At 33.0% G+C, this 13,131-nt stretch overlaps 1 protein-coding gene across 1 annotated transcript; it reads right to left on the bottom strand.

Moving 5' to 3' along the window:
- Positions 1-9,957: 9,957 nt before the first annotated feature.
- On the bottom strand, positions 9,958-11,402 carry LOC140978501 (E3 ubiquitin-protein ligase BOI-like). Its single transcript, XM_073443619.1, has 3 exons — positions 11,220-11,402; positions 10,772-11,141; positions 9,958-10,647 (listed from the first exon to the last, which is right to left on the bottom strand). The coding sequence occupies exons 1-3, from the start codon at positions 11,273-11,275 to the stop codon at positions 10,108-10,110; spliced, it is 966 nt and encodes a 321-aa protein (XP_073299720.1). The 5' UTR covers positions 11,276-11,402; the 3' UTR covers positions 9,958-10,107.
- Positions 11,403-13,131: the final 1,729 nt, after the last annotated feature.

Genomic DNA, 13,131 nt, shown 5'->3' with positions numbered 1-13,131 from the left:
TATATGAGATGGATCCCACGAGGGAGACTTTTGAAACCTTCGATCCGTCTAAACTCACACGTTCGACAATAAATGTGGCCCCAGAAAATAGGTAAAAGGATATAATGTTTGGCCCATTAAATTTAATGCAATCGGAAAAATATATTTAATGCAATCAGGCTCTTGCATATATAATTGCAAGATTTATTATTATTATTATTATTATTATTATTATTATTATTATTATTATTATTATTATTATTATTATTATTATTATTTTTATTTTTATTATTTTATTTTATTTTATTTTTTATTATTATTTGATTTGGAATTTTCTGGCTGTAATTATGGCTACTTGCAGAATACCACTTGTACCGTTGTACGCACAAATAAATACAACTCGATAAAATTTGAAGGTAAATTGGCATCTGCCAGACACTTGCTTCGAGTTTAAAAAATTAATGTTGTGCTTAGATTGATAAATATCATACAATAGATTTCAAATTCTTACACTCATTTGGATGGATAAAACCGAAGGGAATTTCAAATGCACTTCATATCAAATCGAGCAATTTAAGTGGTAATTGTGATGAATTTCACATACAGTATCACAAGATCAGTGTAATGTGAAATTCAACCATCAAATCTGTTCCTCCAAATCAAATGAGATTAAGAAACTATACACGAGTGCACTGCAGATGAGTGGTGGTGTCCATTAGACATTCTTTTCTTGGGAATATCTTTTTGCTCCCAAAGGAAAAATGTGTGTGTAATAACGTATAGTTTCACTAATTGGTCCAAAGAAAACAAAAACAAAGGTGATTCAGTCCACTGATACAAATCAAGATTGGGTAGTACTTATTCCATTGTTCATCAACATGATATTTGTGTCTCATACTCACTGAAAACTAAAGATACGATTCTAACAAGTGACATTAGTCCAGACGCAGGTTTTGAATTTGCCCTGAGCCTGAAATCACGAAGAAGACCGTTAGAAAGGAGCCAGGAGGGTGTCCCGGTGTAGTCTCTCCGACGCTTAAGTCAGAGACTAAGGATCTAAAAAGAGAGCAGCTAAGGGTGCTGCTGAAAACAATATAATGAGTCCAATTCAACAATATAATGAATCCTTGAATTGGACGATCAAACCTGGTATTTATAGCAGCGAACGTGGGCCAAGATGGGCCATATGTCTAAAATCTGGATTGGGTCGAGGGTCTAAAATCTGGATTGGGCCTATCCATTAGGTTTAAGTGCCACTTATTGGTACTAGAAAAAAAGTTAAAACAGAAATTGGGGGAATCCACTATGTGATTTTAGTATAAAATTTGATATTGTTCTTTTAAGGGAGAATGTGATGTTTGCACCAACCGAAAGAAAAGGTGGAAGATGATTTGGTTCCATCGGCAAAGTTGGCTTAAATCTTTCCTTACTTTTTTAAAATAAACTTAGATGTTTGTATATATTATATAAGGAAAAGTATAATTTTCGTCTCCTTTAGTTACTTTTTTTAAAAAAGTAAATTATAATTTCATCTGCTATTTCAACGAGACTTCCTAGTTGGAACCTAGATTCAACTTTGGAGCAAAAAGCAAATTCATTTTGCCTTTAGTTGCATCAACTTTTGGTACTGATGACCAAACACTTCAAAAATTCAAAAGTGAACTCATTGAGGGGTCGTCTGTTTTTATTTATGCTTGAAGAACATGCAAAGCCATTAAACAAACTTCTCTCCCTACACTTGATATATTCTTGGAAACAAAGCTAACCAACAATCTTGCAAGTTCTCCTTTTTCTTTATATTCCCACATGCACAATGTACTAACTTCTATACACTTTATGATTTTCGCAAAATAGGACATGAGAAAAATCATTGAAATTGTTGAAAATTTCGAGTTTCTTTTTTCTTCTTCTTCTTTCGATAAGACGACATAGAGTAAAAAAAATTCATTTACGATGAATTTCGCATGTTTTACTTTTTAGAAAGGAAAAAAAAAGTTACAAGATGGATTTTTCCCTCTTCGATATATGTGTGTGTGTCGAAGTTCAAATTGTGATCTATGTTAAGCATATATACCCCATACGCCTGTAGAACTCCAACTGCTAAAAAAAATGACAGGGTTTATTTATTTAATTTTTTTTTTATTAATCTCCGCGAATTAAATTTTAAAAAAAAAGGTGAGGAATAAAGACAAGAATTTAAGGATGATGGGACTGAGATATGAAATGGTTGTCCCCGAAACACGATGACCAAAAAATTATACGGTTTAAATCTTGGGCCATATTTCGAAATCAATCATGGAATAAGAAAACATTATATAAAACAAAACAAAAAACCAAATATTACTTTATTTAAAAAAAAAAGAGAAAAAAATATTTAAGAGTAGGAAAAAATTCTATTTAAAATTTCANGGTGACATTTGATTCCTTTTGGAGAACGGGCCCACGGCCCCTTTCAGTACAGAAACATGGGCCGAAATAATGGATTCTTCATCGGGTCAATTCATGGGGCCCGTTAGTGGGAATACGTATAATAGTAGTACAATAAATGAGGTTTGGCTGTCAAAATCATTGGGCAGTGGGGATAATCTCTGTATACTTTTTTTTATTAAATATATTTATTATTAGGTTGGCATTTTGATAATGATCTTCTTGCCCATCCTGTCTCATATCAATCGCTCAATTATTTTATGTTTTCTTTTGGAAATAATGAATCCAACAAATCGAGGATTGTTTTGTTTAATTCGATTATTCGAGATCAAATCGATTTTTCGAATTAAATCGGTTCGCCTGAACGCATTTTGAAGTTCGACTCCGGCCGGAAAAATCGAATCCTACTGATCTTACTAGCTTTTTTTTCTTTAGACAATCTACCTAAAAGGTTCTAGTTTTAAAAAGAAAAACCAACAATAAGAGATGTTTATTTCTTGGGAATTTATTCAATTTTATTTAGAAAATCTACCTAGAAGGTTCTAGTTTGATTTCTACAAATTCGAAAGGGATGATTTTAATATTATGGGAAAAAAAATAAAGAAAAAGGAAGAGAAATACAAAATGAATAAGTCAACGAAAAATTTCGTAGGGGTCCAATTACTGAATCAAGTAGACAGAAAATGATGAGTGGGGACCGAGGAATTATTCTTGTCAAGTTTATTATTATTTATATAATTTTTCATAAAATATAAAATTATTCTGAATTTGATATAGATAAATAATCCCGGGACCCACAATGTGCAAGATTTGCTTTTACATCGTTTTCGACGAAATGAAGCATACGTACGATTTGGTCGCATTCTATTCAGCTCTCTTACAATAAAATATTTAATATCTTTCTATTAATTATTTACTGAAACTTTGTCATAAAAGATTTGAAATCAATTTATTCATATTTTCAATTATGTTTCTATAATTTATACGTTAAAGTTTTGATATGTTGAAGAATTTTTTTAAAAAAATAATTTCAAATGCATATTTTAACGATCCCTCCAACCATTTTAATTAAAAAAAAAAAACGATGATTTTTCATTTTAAAATTAAAAACCCCCGGTTCATCCTCCATTTTATCTATTACGGATCATGTACATCGCGTGTGATAAAGAGTACCTATAATAATAATCATAGGTTATTTCAATATTGTACCTCATTAGTTATTCTAATAAGTATCCACACTCTAAAAATTTATGTACTTATTATTAAAGGTTTTGAATTCGAGCGTTGGGGAAAACGAAAGAAACTATTTCCAAGGATGCATGAGAAAATTCATGAGTGAACGAAATCGAAGATTGAGATAATTTACAGTGTGACGCTAATTGTATATAATCAACCAGCATTATCAAAAGCATATAGCAATATCGACTTAATTTCCTTGTCCGATTGTGACATTACGTAAAATAAGGGGCAACAAATAAAGCAACCCAAATATATTAAAGTTAAATTAGCCAACAAAAGAAATAACCTAAGATACGTGAGCTCAATAATTAAAAGGAGTCGCCATCCACTAGATTTTGACAAATCCAAATACCTCTTCCCACCACATTTCCTTATTTAAAAAAGGCAACTTTTATTAATATTAGCGACGATAATATAATTTAGGCCACGATAATTAAGTAATATTAATTATTTCCTTTTGAGTTTAACCGGGTATTTTTTTTTATGAGAAAACTTTTTTAGATGATTTTGCAAATCAATTTTGTAAGATAAATATTTTATTAGGGTAACTCAACTCATTAAAATGTATTATTTTTTATGTTAAAAATATTAATTTTTTTCCCGTCAAAAAAATATTATTTTTTTAATTGTAAATATGGACATAAATGACTCGTGTCAAATAAAAATCCGTAAAATCGTATTACAATTTCCAACCACTTACGTGTATGATATAAAAATTACACTTCTTGTGACAGAATTGAGAATTGGGAAGCCGATGGTGATTGTAAAATAAATGTGGCGCGAATAACATTGCAACGTCGATAAATTTTCTAGTGTTATTGTTTCCAGATGATGAATTATTATTATTATTTTAATAATAATCAAATCATACGGTAAAATATATTATATTTTCAAATAATATAATAAAATAGTAACGATAATTTTTTTCAAAATTTTAACAATAAAATGATAATCGTGTCGTTACAATTTCATGAAATAAATTCTTAATAATAAAACCAACCTTTATCCACATTTCCCTAACATATTTATAAGGAAATAGATAATCTAAAAGATATATTTTCATCGATTTCAACAAATATATTAAAATTATCTATCTGTATTGTGTATAGATAAGGTAATTCATATGCAAGGTTCGAGGAGAGATTCCCCAATTATGTCGTTTATATATGTCTATATATATAAATACTCATCATTTTGAAAAATTTTCCTTTATCATGGTTCATATTCAATAAATTTACTCGACAAATATAACATTGCTCCATGAATAGAATTAATATATGTGAGACGTTTTTGCGTATCTTTATCAGTCAGATGGGTCAATTATGTCCATATTGATAATAATAAATAATATTTTTGTCATATAATAATTTTTTCAAAAAAATATATCTAACAAAATTAATTAGTGAGATCGTTTCACACTGATGGAAGTCACGCGGATTCTTGAGTGCTTGAATTAACACGTTGTGGGGGCGATACGTGCAATATTATTATATTATATCTATTAATGGATGTTCATAAATAGTGTCACATTTTGTGAGCCACATGCATGCATTCACGCACACCTCGTGCTAATTCCATGTATACCTGGAACAATGCCATTCCCCTTCGATTCCGTTGATTACAGTCGCGGACACTTTTCTTCTCCTCATAAATGATCTCATTTTGAAAAATAGCATGCTCCATCATATTTCATTACACTTCTTGAGAAGAGATATTTTTTAAAAATAATTTGACAGAGTCTAAATAACTAATGAGTTACAAGTCTTTTTTGAAACGTTCTCACTTATCTTTATTCGTGAAACTCTATCAATTTTGATCATATTTACAATCAAAAATAAAAGATCGTCTCACGAAATTAATTTATGAGACCATATATTTACTCGTCTCATAAAATAATAATGATAATAATAATAATATTTGTCGTGTTGAATAAGGAAACCGATAAAACCAAAGAGAGGACGCTGACTCCAGTTCTTGGAACCATCCGTCGACAAATATTTTTTCTCCCAATGAACTAGAAAATTTTTAAAAAGTCATTAGCATTTGAAAAGCAGGAAGAATCCAGAAAGGAGTTTGATTCAGAGGTGGAAAGGAAATATGCGAATGCGAGACGAGCGAGAAAATTAATTCCCATTGAAGAAAAGTTTAGACTTGTGGTGCCCGTCATAATTGTTTTTGGGAAAAGAAGAGCCACCAGAATTGAAGAAGAAACGGGTACAAGGGAAATTGTGAATTTTGCTTACATTTCTACTGACATTTTTGTCTTTATTGTTTTGGATAACACCATAAATCAATTAATGCCCATTTCCCCCCTCTTTATGCCAATTTTTGGTCACACTCGAGAATATATATATATTGACAAAAGAGGTCCGGGAGATAATTATTGAATATTAGAGTTTTTTTTTTGTTTTAAATGAAATTTTTGCATGATATATATATATTTAAAAAAATTGCGTAAAACCTTAGCAGATATGTTTGTATCATAAATTATTTTTTGCAAACGCTCGCTCATAAAAGGAAAATTATTCTATTTCATTTTATATTTATTCATATTTTATGATACCATATTCGTTTCTTCGGTGAAAATAGTTTGTTTTTTTATATAGGTAATTTCGAGGAAATGACAAGGGAGTCGATGTAAATTCATCAACAACCAACCAGTGATGTTTTATGTGGTAATAAATGCAAATGTAGCTCTTTAATTGTATGATAAATATTTTATATAGAGTATTTTTTTAATTGCAAGTTCTTGTATTTTATTGAAAAATCCAGGAAGTACTTTGTTATTAAGACGAATCAACCATGAAAGAAAATACATAATCTCTCACACAAATTGGGATGAGGAGAAAATAGCAAAACGACGCGTTCGTCGATCGTCGAACATGATCTATTATAATGTTACTCAGAGAATCCAAAAAAAGTCTTATATGTGCAACAATGGATCCTAGAAAACTAAGGCTCACTTCCGGTCATATGTGCAAAACGAGGAGAGAATTTGATGTGACTTGATAAATATGTAAGTTACACACTTGAGTAATCTTTAAAGCCATTTTCAATTGCAAGAAGCTCAAAACATGTAACGGACTAAGGCTTATCGACGTTCCATCCAATGACCAGTACTGGTGGGCTAGGGATGGCAATTTTCCCCCACAGGTTTAGGGCCCCGCGGGGAAAACCCGAAACGGGGATGGGAATCCCTTATTTTTTCGGGTTCGGAGATTTTTTTTAAATCCCCAATATAGTTCGGGACGGGTATTGGATTACTATCCCCATCTCGAAATCCTCGAACCCGCCCCGAAAATAATATCAATAATAAAATAATAGTATTATTAATAATATTATTATTATTATTATTGATATTGATATTAATATTATCTCTAATAATAATATATAATAATAAGTTTTGGTTTGAGAAAATCTCCGAATCCGTCATCGTCTTGTCATATTAATTGAATTGAAACGGAGAAGGTTGCAGGGATGGGAAGCTGATCCGCGAAGTTTCGGGTTTGGGGATTCCTCGAACCCGAAAAAGCGGGGATATGGGCAGGTATGGGGGTGGGGATGGAATTAGGGGATGGGGATGGGAATGGCAAACCCGTCCCGACCCATTGCCATCCCTATGGTGGGCCCTCATGATTCTTTATCACTCCTCCACTTGCGTAGCTATTAGTACTCTCATTATAGGCTGCATCGACATCTATTCTAAATTTGTTTTCTGGTGGAGCAACATACGCCGTCGGAGACCTATATTCTGTTATAGTATGTGTTTAGTGGGTCAAGTTGTGACTTAAGTTTTATTGATTATCAGGTAAAGATAATCTTTATTTTAATTATATTTTACGATTTTATTAAATTATAACGTTTACTTTATATATACACCTATGCAAGCCACATAGATAAAAGAATTAAATATACAATTATATGTATCATCAAGTCTGCCTTGGAAAGTACGCTCATGAAACTCGTAGCGTATCGTATATTCAAAGTAGGTTCCTATTCGATTCAGCCACCTAAAATAATTATAAATGTAGCTTGAGCTTGAGACTATCTTTTGTGATGTAAACGTCATGTTTTATTGGTAAGTACTTGAAGAAGTCCATTCATGGAGACGAGTGATCATCTGATGATGCACTAAACAAATCTACATTGGACTTTCCAGGTGGTTATCACTTCTAAATTGGAATAATTCACTTTATGGTTGTACACCATTAGTCATTTGACCCGGACAATGTGAAGGCTTTACGTATTAGCATGTACTTTGATCGTCTACCGACTTCATTGAGAGTAATCAGGTGGCGAGATTGAGTGTAGTTTCGAAATCCGTAGGAGCCAATACATTCTAGTCAGGGATAGACCGTTCGTCTACTAATGAAGATATCATACGTGATCTGATAAGTTAATAGTGTTATGAGTCTTTGAATAGACCAAGACATACGCTTTAGAGAAATGTGTTTCATAGTTGTACATATGATGCCACTATTATTACTCAAATATATATCTTATCGTTATCGAATTCATTTGTAACTCTCGATATACCGATTATTGTAGATTCGATAGAGATATATGAGTTTAAAAGATCGTACTGTTAGACACTCTTACTATCATCCGACGAGTGTAATCAAACTTGAGTTCTGACACGTTATTTTTTAAATGGTTGATAGAAAGAAAGAGGCACGAATAGTGGGCACATTTCGGGGACCAGGACTTGAGGAGTCGATAAAATTTTTTCCTTAGATATTATATTATGTAATGCTCTCCAACAAAATATTCCGAAAATTGCACCAACTTTTCAGCTGAGTGCTGAGCTAGACACGGTGATTCGTATATAGGGTATTGATATACAGTAGAGAATTGAATTTTTTGTATATATATGGATGGAATTAGGTCGGATTTAATTTTTTTTTTCTCCATAATTTTTCGACGTTATTTATTTAATTGAATACGTAGATATGGTATCGATAATTTATAATCAAATCGAAATCAGACATGGTAGAAAATCATTGTAACAGAAAGAAAATCTGGTATATATCTATGGCACGCACTTCCTCTAACAATAGTGTAAATTACTATGACAAACTTGTCCCAGTGCCCCCACATTCCTGAAAATTTCAGATACATATATATGAATTCATTGGTAATTGGAGTGCGTGACGTGACTATCAGTTACCTGCCTCTAATAAATAAACCAAAACCCTACGCGACGCACATCATCACATCAAACTATGCAATTGGATAATATTATTTTACTACCAATACCTATGAACGGTACAAACAAAAAGACAACGGACAAAATATTGCAGTGTTAAGTTTTTAGGTGGCCTAATCAAACCCTACCTTATATTTAAAATATGGTGACACTAAGTATTTTTTGTTTTACATATTTATTGATTTTGTTGTTTCAATCTTGTCAAATTTTAATTTAGTAGTTTCTCTTTGTTTCTGTTGTCATTTTAATTTTCTCTAACGTAAAAGCCATGCGACTTCGAGATGATGAATGATTGATATACAAAAATCACAAAGAAAATAACTATAAAAAAGGCTAAATAAACAGTTTTATCCTTAAAAAAGTCCTCGGCAGACGAGATTGTCTCTATTTTTTTTTTTTAATCAAAGTGATAAAAACTAAGTATTCGGCAGATATTAAAACCATTGCGCATCGTGAATTTTGTGTAAGCTGGCACCGGAATTCTTTAATGAGTGAAGGGTGGGTTCATGCTCCCAAAGAATTAAATAAATACTACCAAAACAATGCAACTTTATCAGCATTCGTGACATATCAACAACTGTGCAGTACTCCCCAGTCCAAGCAAATCAATAATATCAGCAGTAAATGAATACAGGGGAAGAATGAGGCCAACTTGTTTGATATTTTTTGTATACGACATCAATTAATTAATGAGCACAAACGCTCATGCTTCGTAATCCATGGATGCCTAGTGATAACAATAAATAAATAAATAATAGATTACTGTAACCAGATAATCAAAAGAATAGGGGCCACGAGAAATTTAATTTTCTTTCAATTTCAAAGAAAAGTAGTGAAATTTGTTTCACGCAAAAGTTGACCGTGTGGCACTAACCATTAAAGGGATCGGAAGTGGGAACCCAACAACAATTTACTGTTATCTACTGCAAAAAGAAAAAGTCATGTCTAAAGGTTTATAAATAAAGAAAAAAGAGTGGCAGAATATTGTATACCAGGAAGCTACTCTAATTTTTTTCCCAAGTGACAAGAAACTAAAGTTACCTGTTAAAAGAAACTAAACTGGAAATGGAATTAACTGGGAAATTGAAATTAAAATTCAAACAAGGTTAGAAAGAAAGAATAAACGATTGATTTGCTGAGAGAAGGATTTACAATAAAGCTACAAATTTTTTACCAAAAAAAAAATGTATAACAAAAATGTCTGGCCCAGGTTTGGTCTTTCTGTAGTAAAAACCGTGTGTCTATTGACGGATGGATTAAGAAGACATGTTAACGTGGAGGGTGGCATTCATGGCGGAGTTACAGACGGGGCATGCTTGGAGTTGGTGCGACCCACTCCCGCATACGTTGCAGAGGCAAAGGTGTCTGCAAGGAAGAAGCAACACGCATGATTCCCTCTCGCCGCATCGTTTGCAATTTCTACTCTGAGACAACGCTTCTTCAGCGTCATCTTTCTCGTTGTGATTACTACTGCCACAACAGGACTGCACGTCGTCTTCAAAGGCCGCTCCGGCGGACGGCCGCTCCTTACCTGCGACGTGGGCTAGGATTTGTTCCAGATCGCTGCGGAGGGAATTGGCCGTGGCCTCGTTCGTCTGGGCCATTTCTCGCCAGAGTTGGTTTTCTACGTAGAGACTCTTCACTTTTTCTTGAAGGAAAAAATTTAATTTGCCCACTCTCTGAATATGATCGTCCTTCTCCTTCAATTTCTTCGTCACCCCTTCTCCAATTGCAGCCACCAGCAATCTTGCTTGTTTCTTTTGCCTCTCTTCTAACTCCAACCGAATTCTCTTAGTCTACAAATCACCCAGAACAAAACCAAATAAGAATTTACAGATTAAACATGAAAGGAAATAACTCCGAATCAACACGCCTGCCGCATGCATGCAGAAATCAAATAAAGGAATACTATAAACTCACATGTTGGGAGATAATGGTGTCAATCTCCATCTGGTACTGCTGGATTTGAAGCAAGATATCATCGCCGAAAAAAGAAGGGAACTGAGAGGCACCTTCGTTCTTCACGGCTACCGTGAAACGCGGTGTAGCACTGTACATTTGATTAACGGGGTCCCTGGAGCGCTTTCTTGTGGCGGAAATATTGTAGGTGAGCCCACTATCCGTATTCATGGAGGTTTTGGCCTGCGCCGTATCGCACACCGGCTGTTGATAAAAGGAATTATTGGTAGGCAATGTTGCTGCAAAAGGGATCCCGGAAAAACACATCGGCTGCGAGTTGTACAAAGAACCAGCCATCCCCGATTGATTAACACATGGCATCACCCAATCCCTGCAAATATGAATTCCCAAACATGAGCGTCGATCAAAACAAACGAAGAAAACCGATAACAAAGAGAAAGATCAGTACCTGTCCTGTACTAGCTGCGAAGGGAAAATCTTGAGATTGCTTGCTTCAACTGACATTAGGAGGAACGGATAGAATATGAAAAGGGCAGGGAAATGGAGGAGAGAAAAGGGTGGAGAGGGGATAGGTTTGCAAGTAAAGGAACAGAATTATACAATAGATAGGTGGCGAATGGGTTTATATATATANATTAATACTAAATATGTTAATGATAATAAATAAACAAATAAAATAATAAAAAAAGTAAAAGAATAATGATATCCTTAATTAATCTATTTTGGTTTTCGATGACATCTATACTATTATATTAAGTATGAGGTCCTAATAATATCTATACTATTATATTAAGTATGAGGTCCTAATAATAACCGCTCTATGAGGACACCAACTTTCTTTCCTGTTTTACTCTTTTTAATTTTTTTATATTTACTATTTACTATTTTATTATAGTTGAGCCCCTAATAATAACCGCTCTATGAGGACATCAACTTTCTTTCCTATTTTACCTTTTCTTATTTTTTATATTATATTTTTTCTTAACAAATAATATTATATTCACCGTCATAAGGAAACTGCTCACGTGAAAAATAATATTATTTCTTCTCCAAACTAGCCACTATGAAAAATAAACTCTCTTCTTTATGTTGTGACGTCATTATGTTGTAATATCATGAATATTTAATATATTAGCCACATGTATTCAGGACACACGCAACGTGTGTGCCACGGTTACTAGTAATACTTAATTATATTTTACCCTTTTGATGCAATTACCTTTTTTTTAAACTTTTGATTTGGTACGTCAAGGGAGAAGTCACTATAATTTCTTCAATAAGCTTTTATGGTACTTTTTAAATAAGGTTTTTAATTTATAGAAAAATAAATAAAGTAATAAAATATATCCGTACTTACGCCAAGTAATCCTTTTGTCAATTTGATTTATTCCTTAATAATTTATTACTAGTATTTAAATTTATTATTATCTGTGAGTGTGACGTGGCATAGAGTTTTGATACGATAACTGACACGGTGGGTCTGGGCCACGTTGCATCAGCAGTTTAGTGGAGCCCACCGTACGCGACAGTTGGGTCAATTCAAAGGAACCTTTTAAATAGTTTAGTTTTTTTTTAACTTAAAAGATGAAATGGAAATCGACCATCATAAATTGTTACGAGTTGTGGTTGGTATTACGTGAAGGGACCCACGCGCAGCACGTGTGAGGTGTGTTGACGCTTGATTATCTTAAGGTCGTGGGCCCCGTGCTGCACGAAATACGTGGGCCCCTCTCACTTGTTTTTTTTCATATGTGGTTTCCCCGGTTTTGCTTCCTTGTCCCCATTCCTTAACTGGTGTGTCTGGCCACGGACAACCTCCCATCACATGGGCAGTTATCTCATGTTACGCTGCTCTATATTTTTTACCTGTGCCCCCAATGTTCAATATACTTTTTGCCTCTTTTTCCTTTTTCCCCCCTGTTTTTTCCTTCTTTTTTTTTTAACCTTTCGATTGGCTAAAACTTATGTAACACTATGTTCTGAATTGAAAATTTCCAGTTTTGATGGATTGATTGCTCTTCTAATATCGTCTAACCTAAACTCCTTCAATTTTGAGTGATTTTATGTGAGACCGTTTTACATATTTAAAATAAATAATAATATTATTTAATGAATTAAGTCAGATCATAGATTTGTCTCGCGAAATTAAATCGTTTCGCAATAATTTTGTGTTAAACCTTTAATTTCGTTATTGAGTGAAGTTACCGTGTATATGAATTGTTTCTTTCCAAAAAAACGTATGTTCCATATAATTATATTGTATTTTGGTAGCATAAAAATGGGTGTGTCATATACAATTAAAAGCAATTTTGTTTGCATTATTTACATATATATATATATATATATATATATATATGTCT

Source organism: Primulina huaijiensis, chromosome 1 (genome assembly GCF_012295235.1).
Source record: "Primulina huaijiensis isolate GDHJ02 chromosome 1, ASM1229523v2, whole genome shotgun sequence".
NCBI classification, from domain to species: Eukaryota; Viridiplantae; Streptophyta; class Magnoliopsida; order Lamiales; family Gesneriaceae; genus Primulina; species Primulina huaijiensis.
The sequence above is the reverse complement of the archived record's forward strand: the minus strand, read 5'-3'. Positions and strand labels throughout refer to the sequence as shown.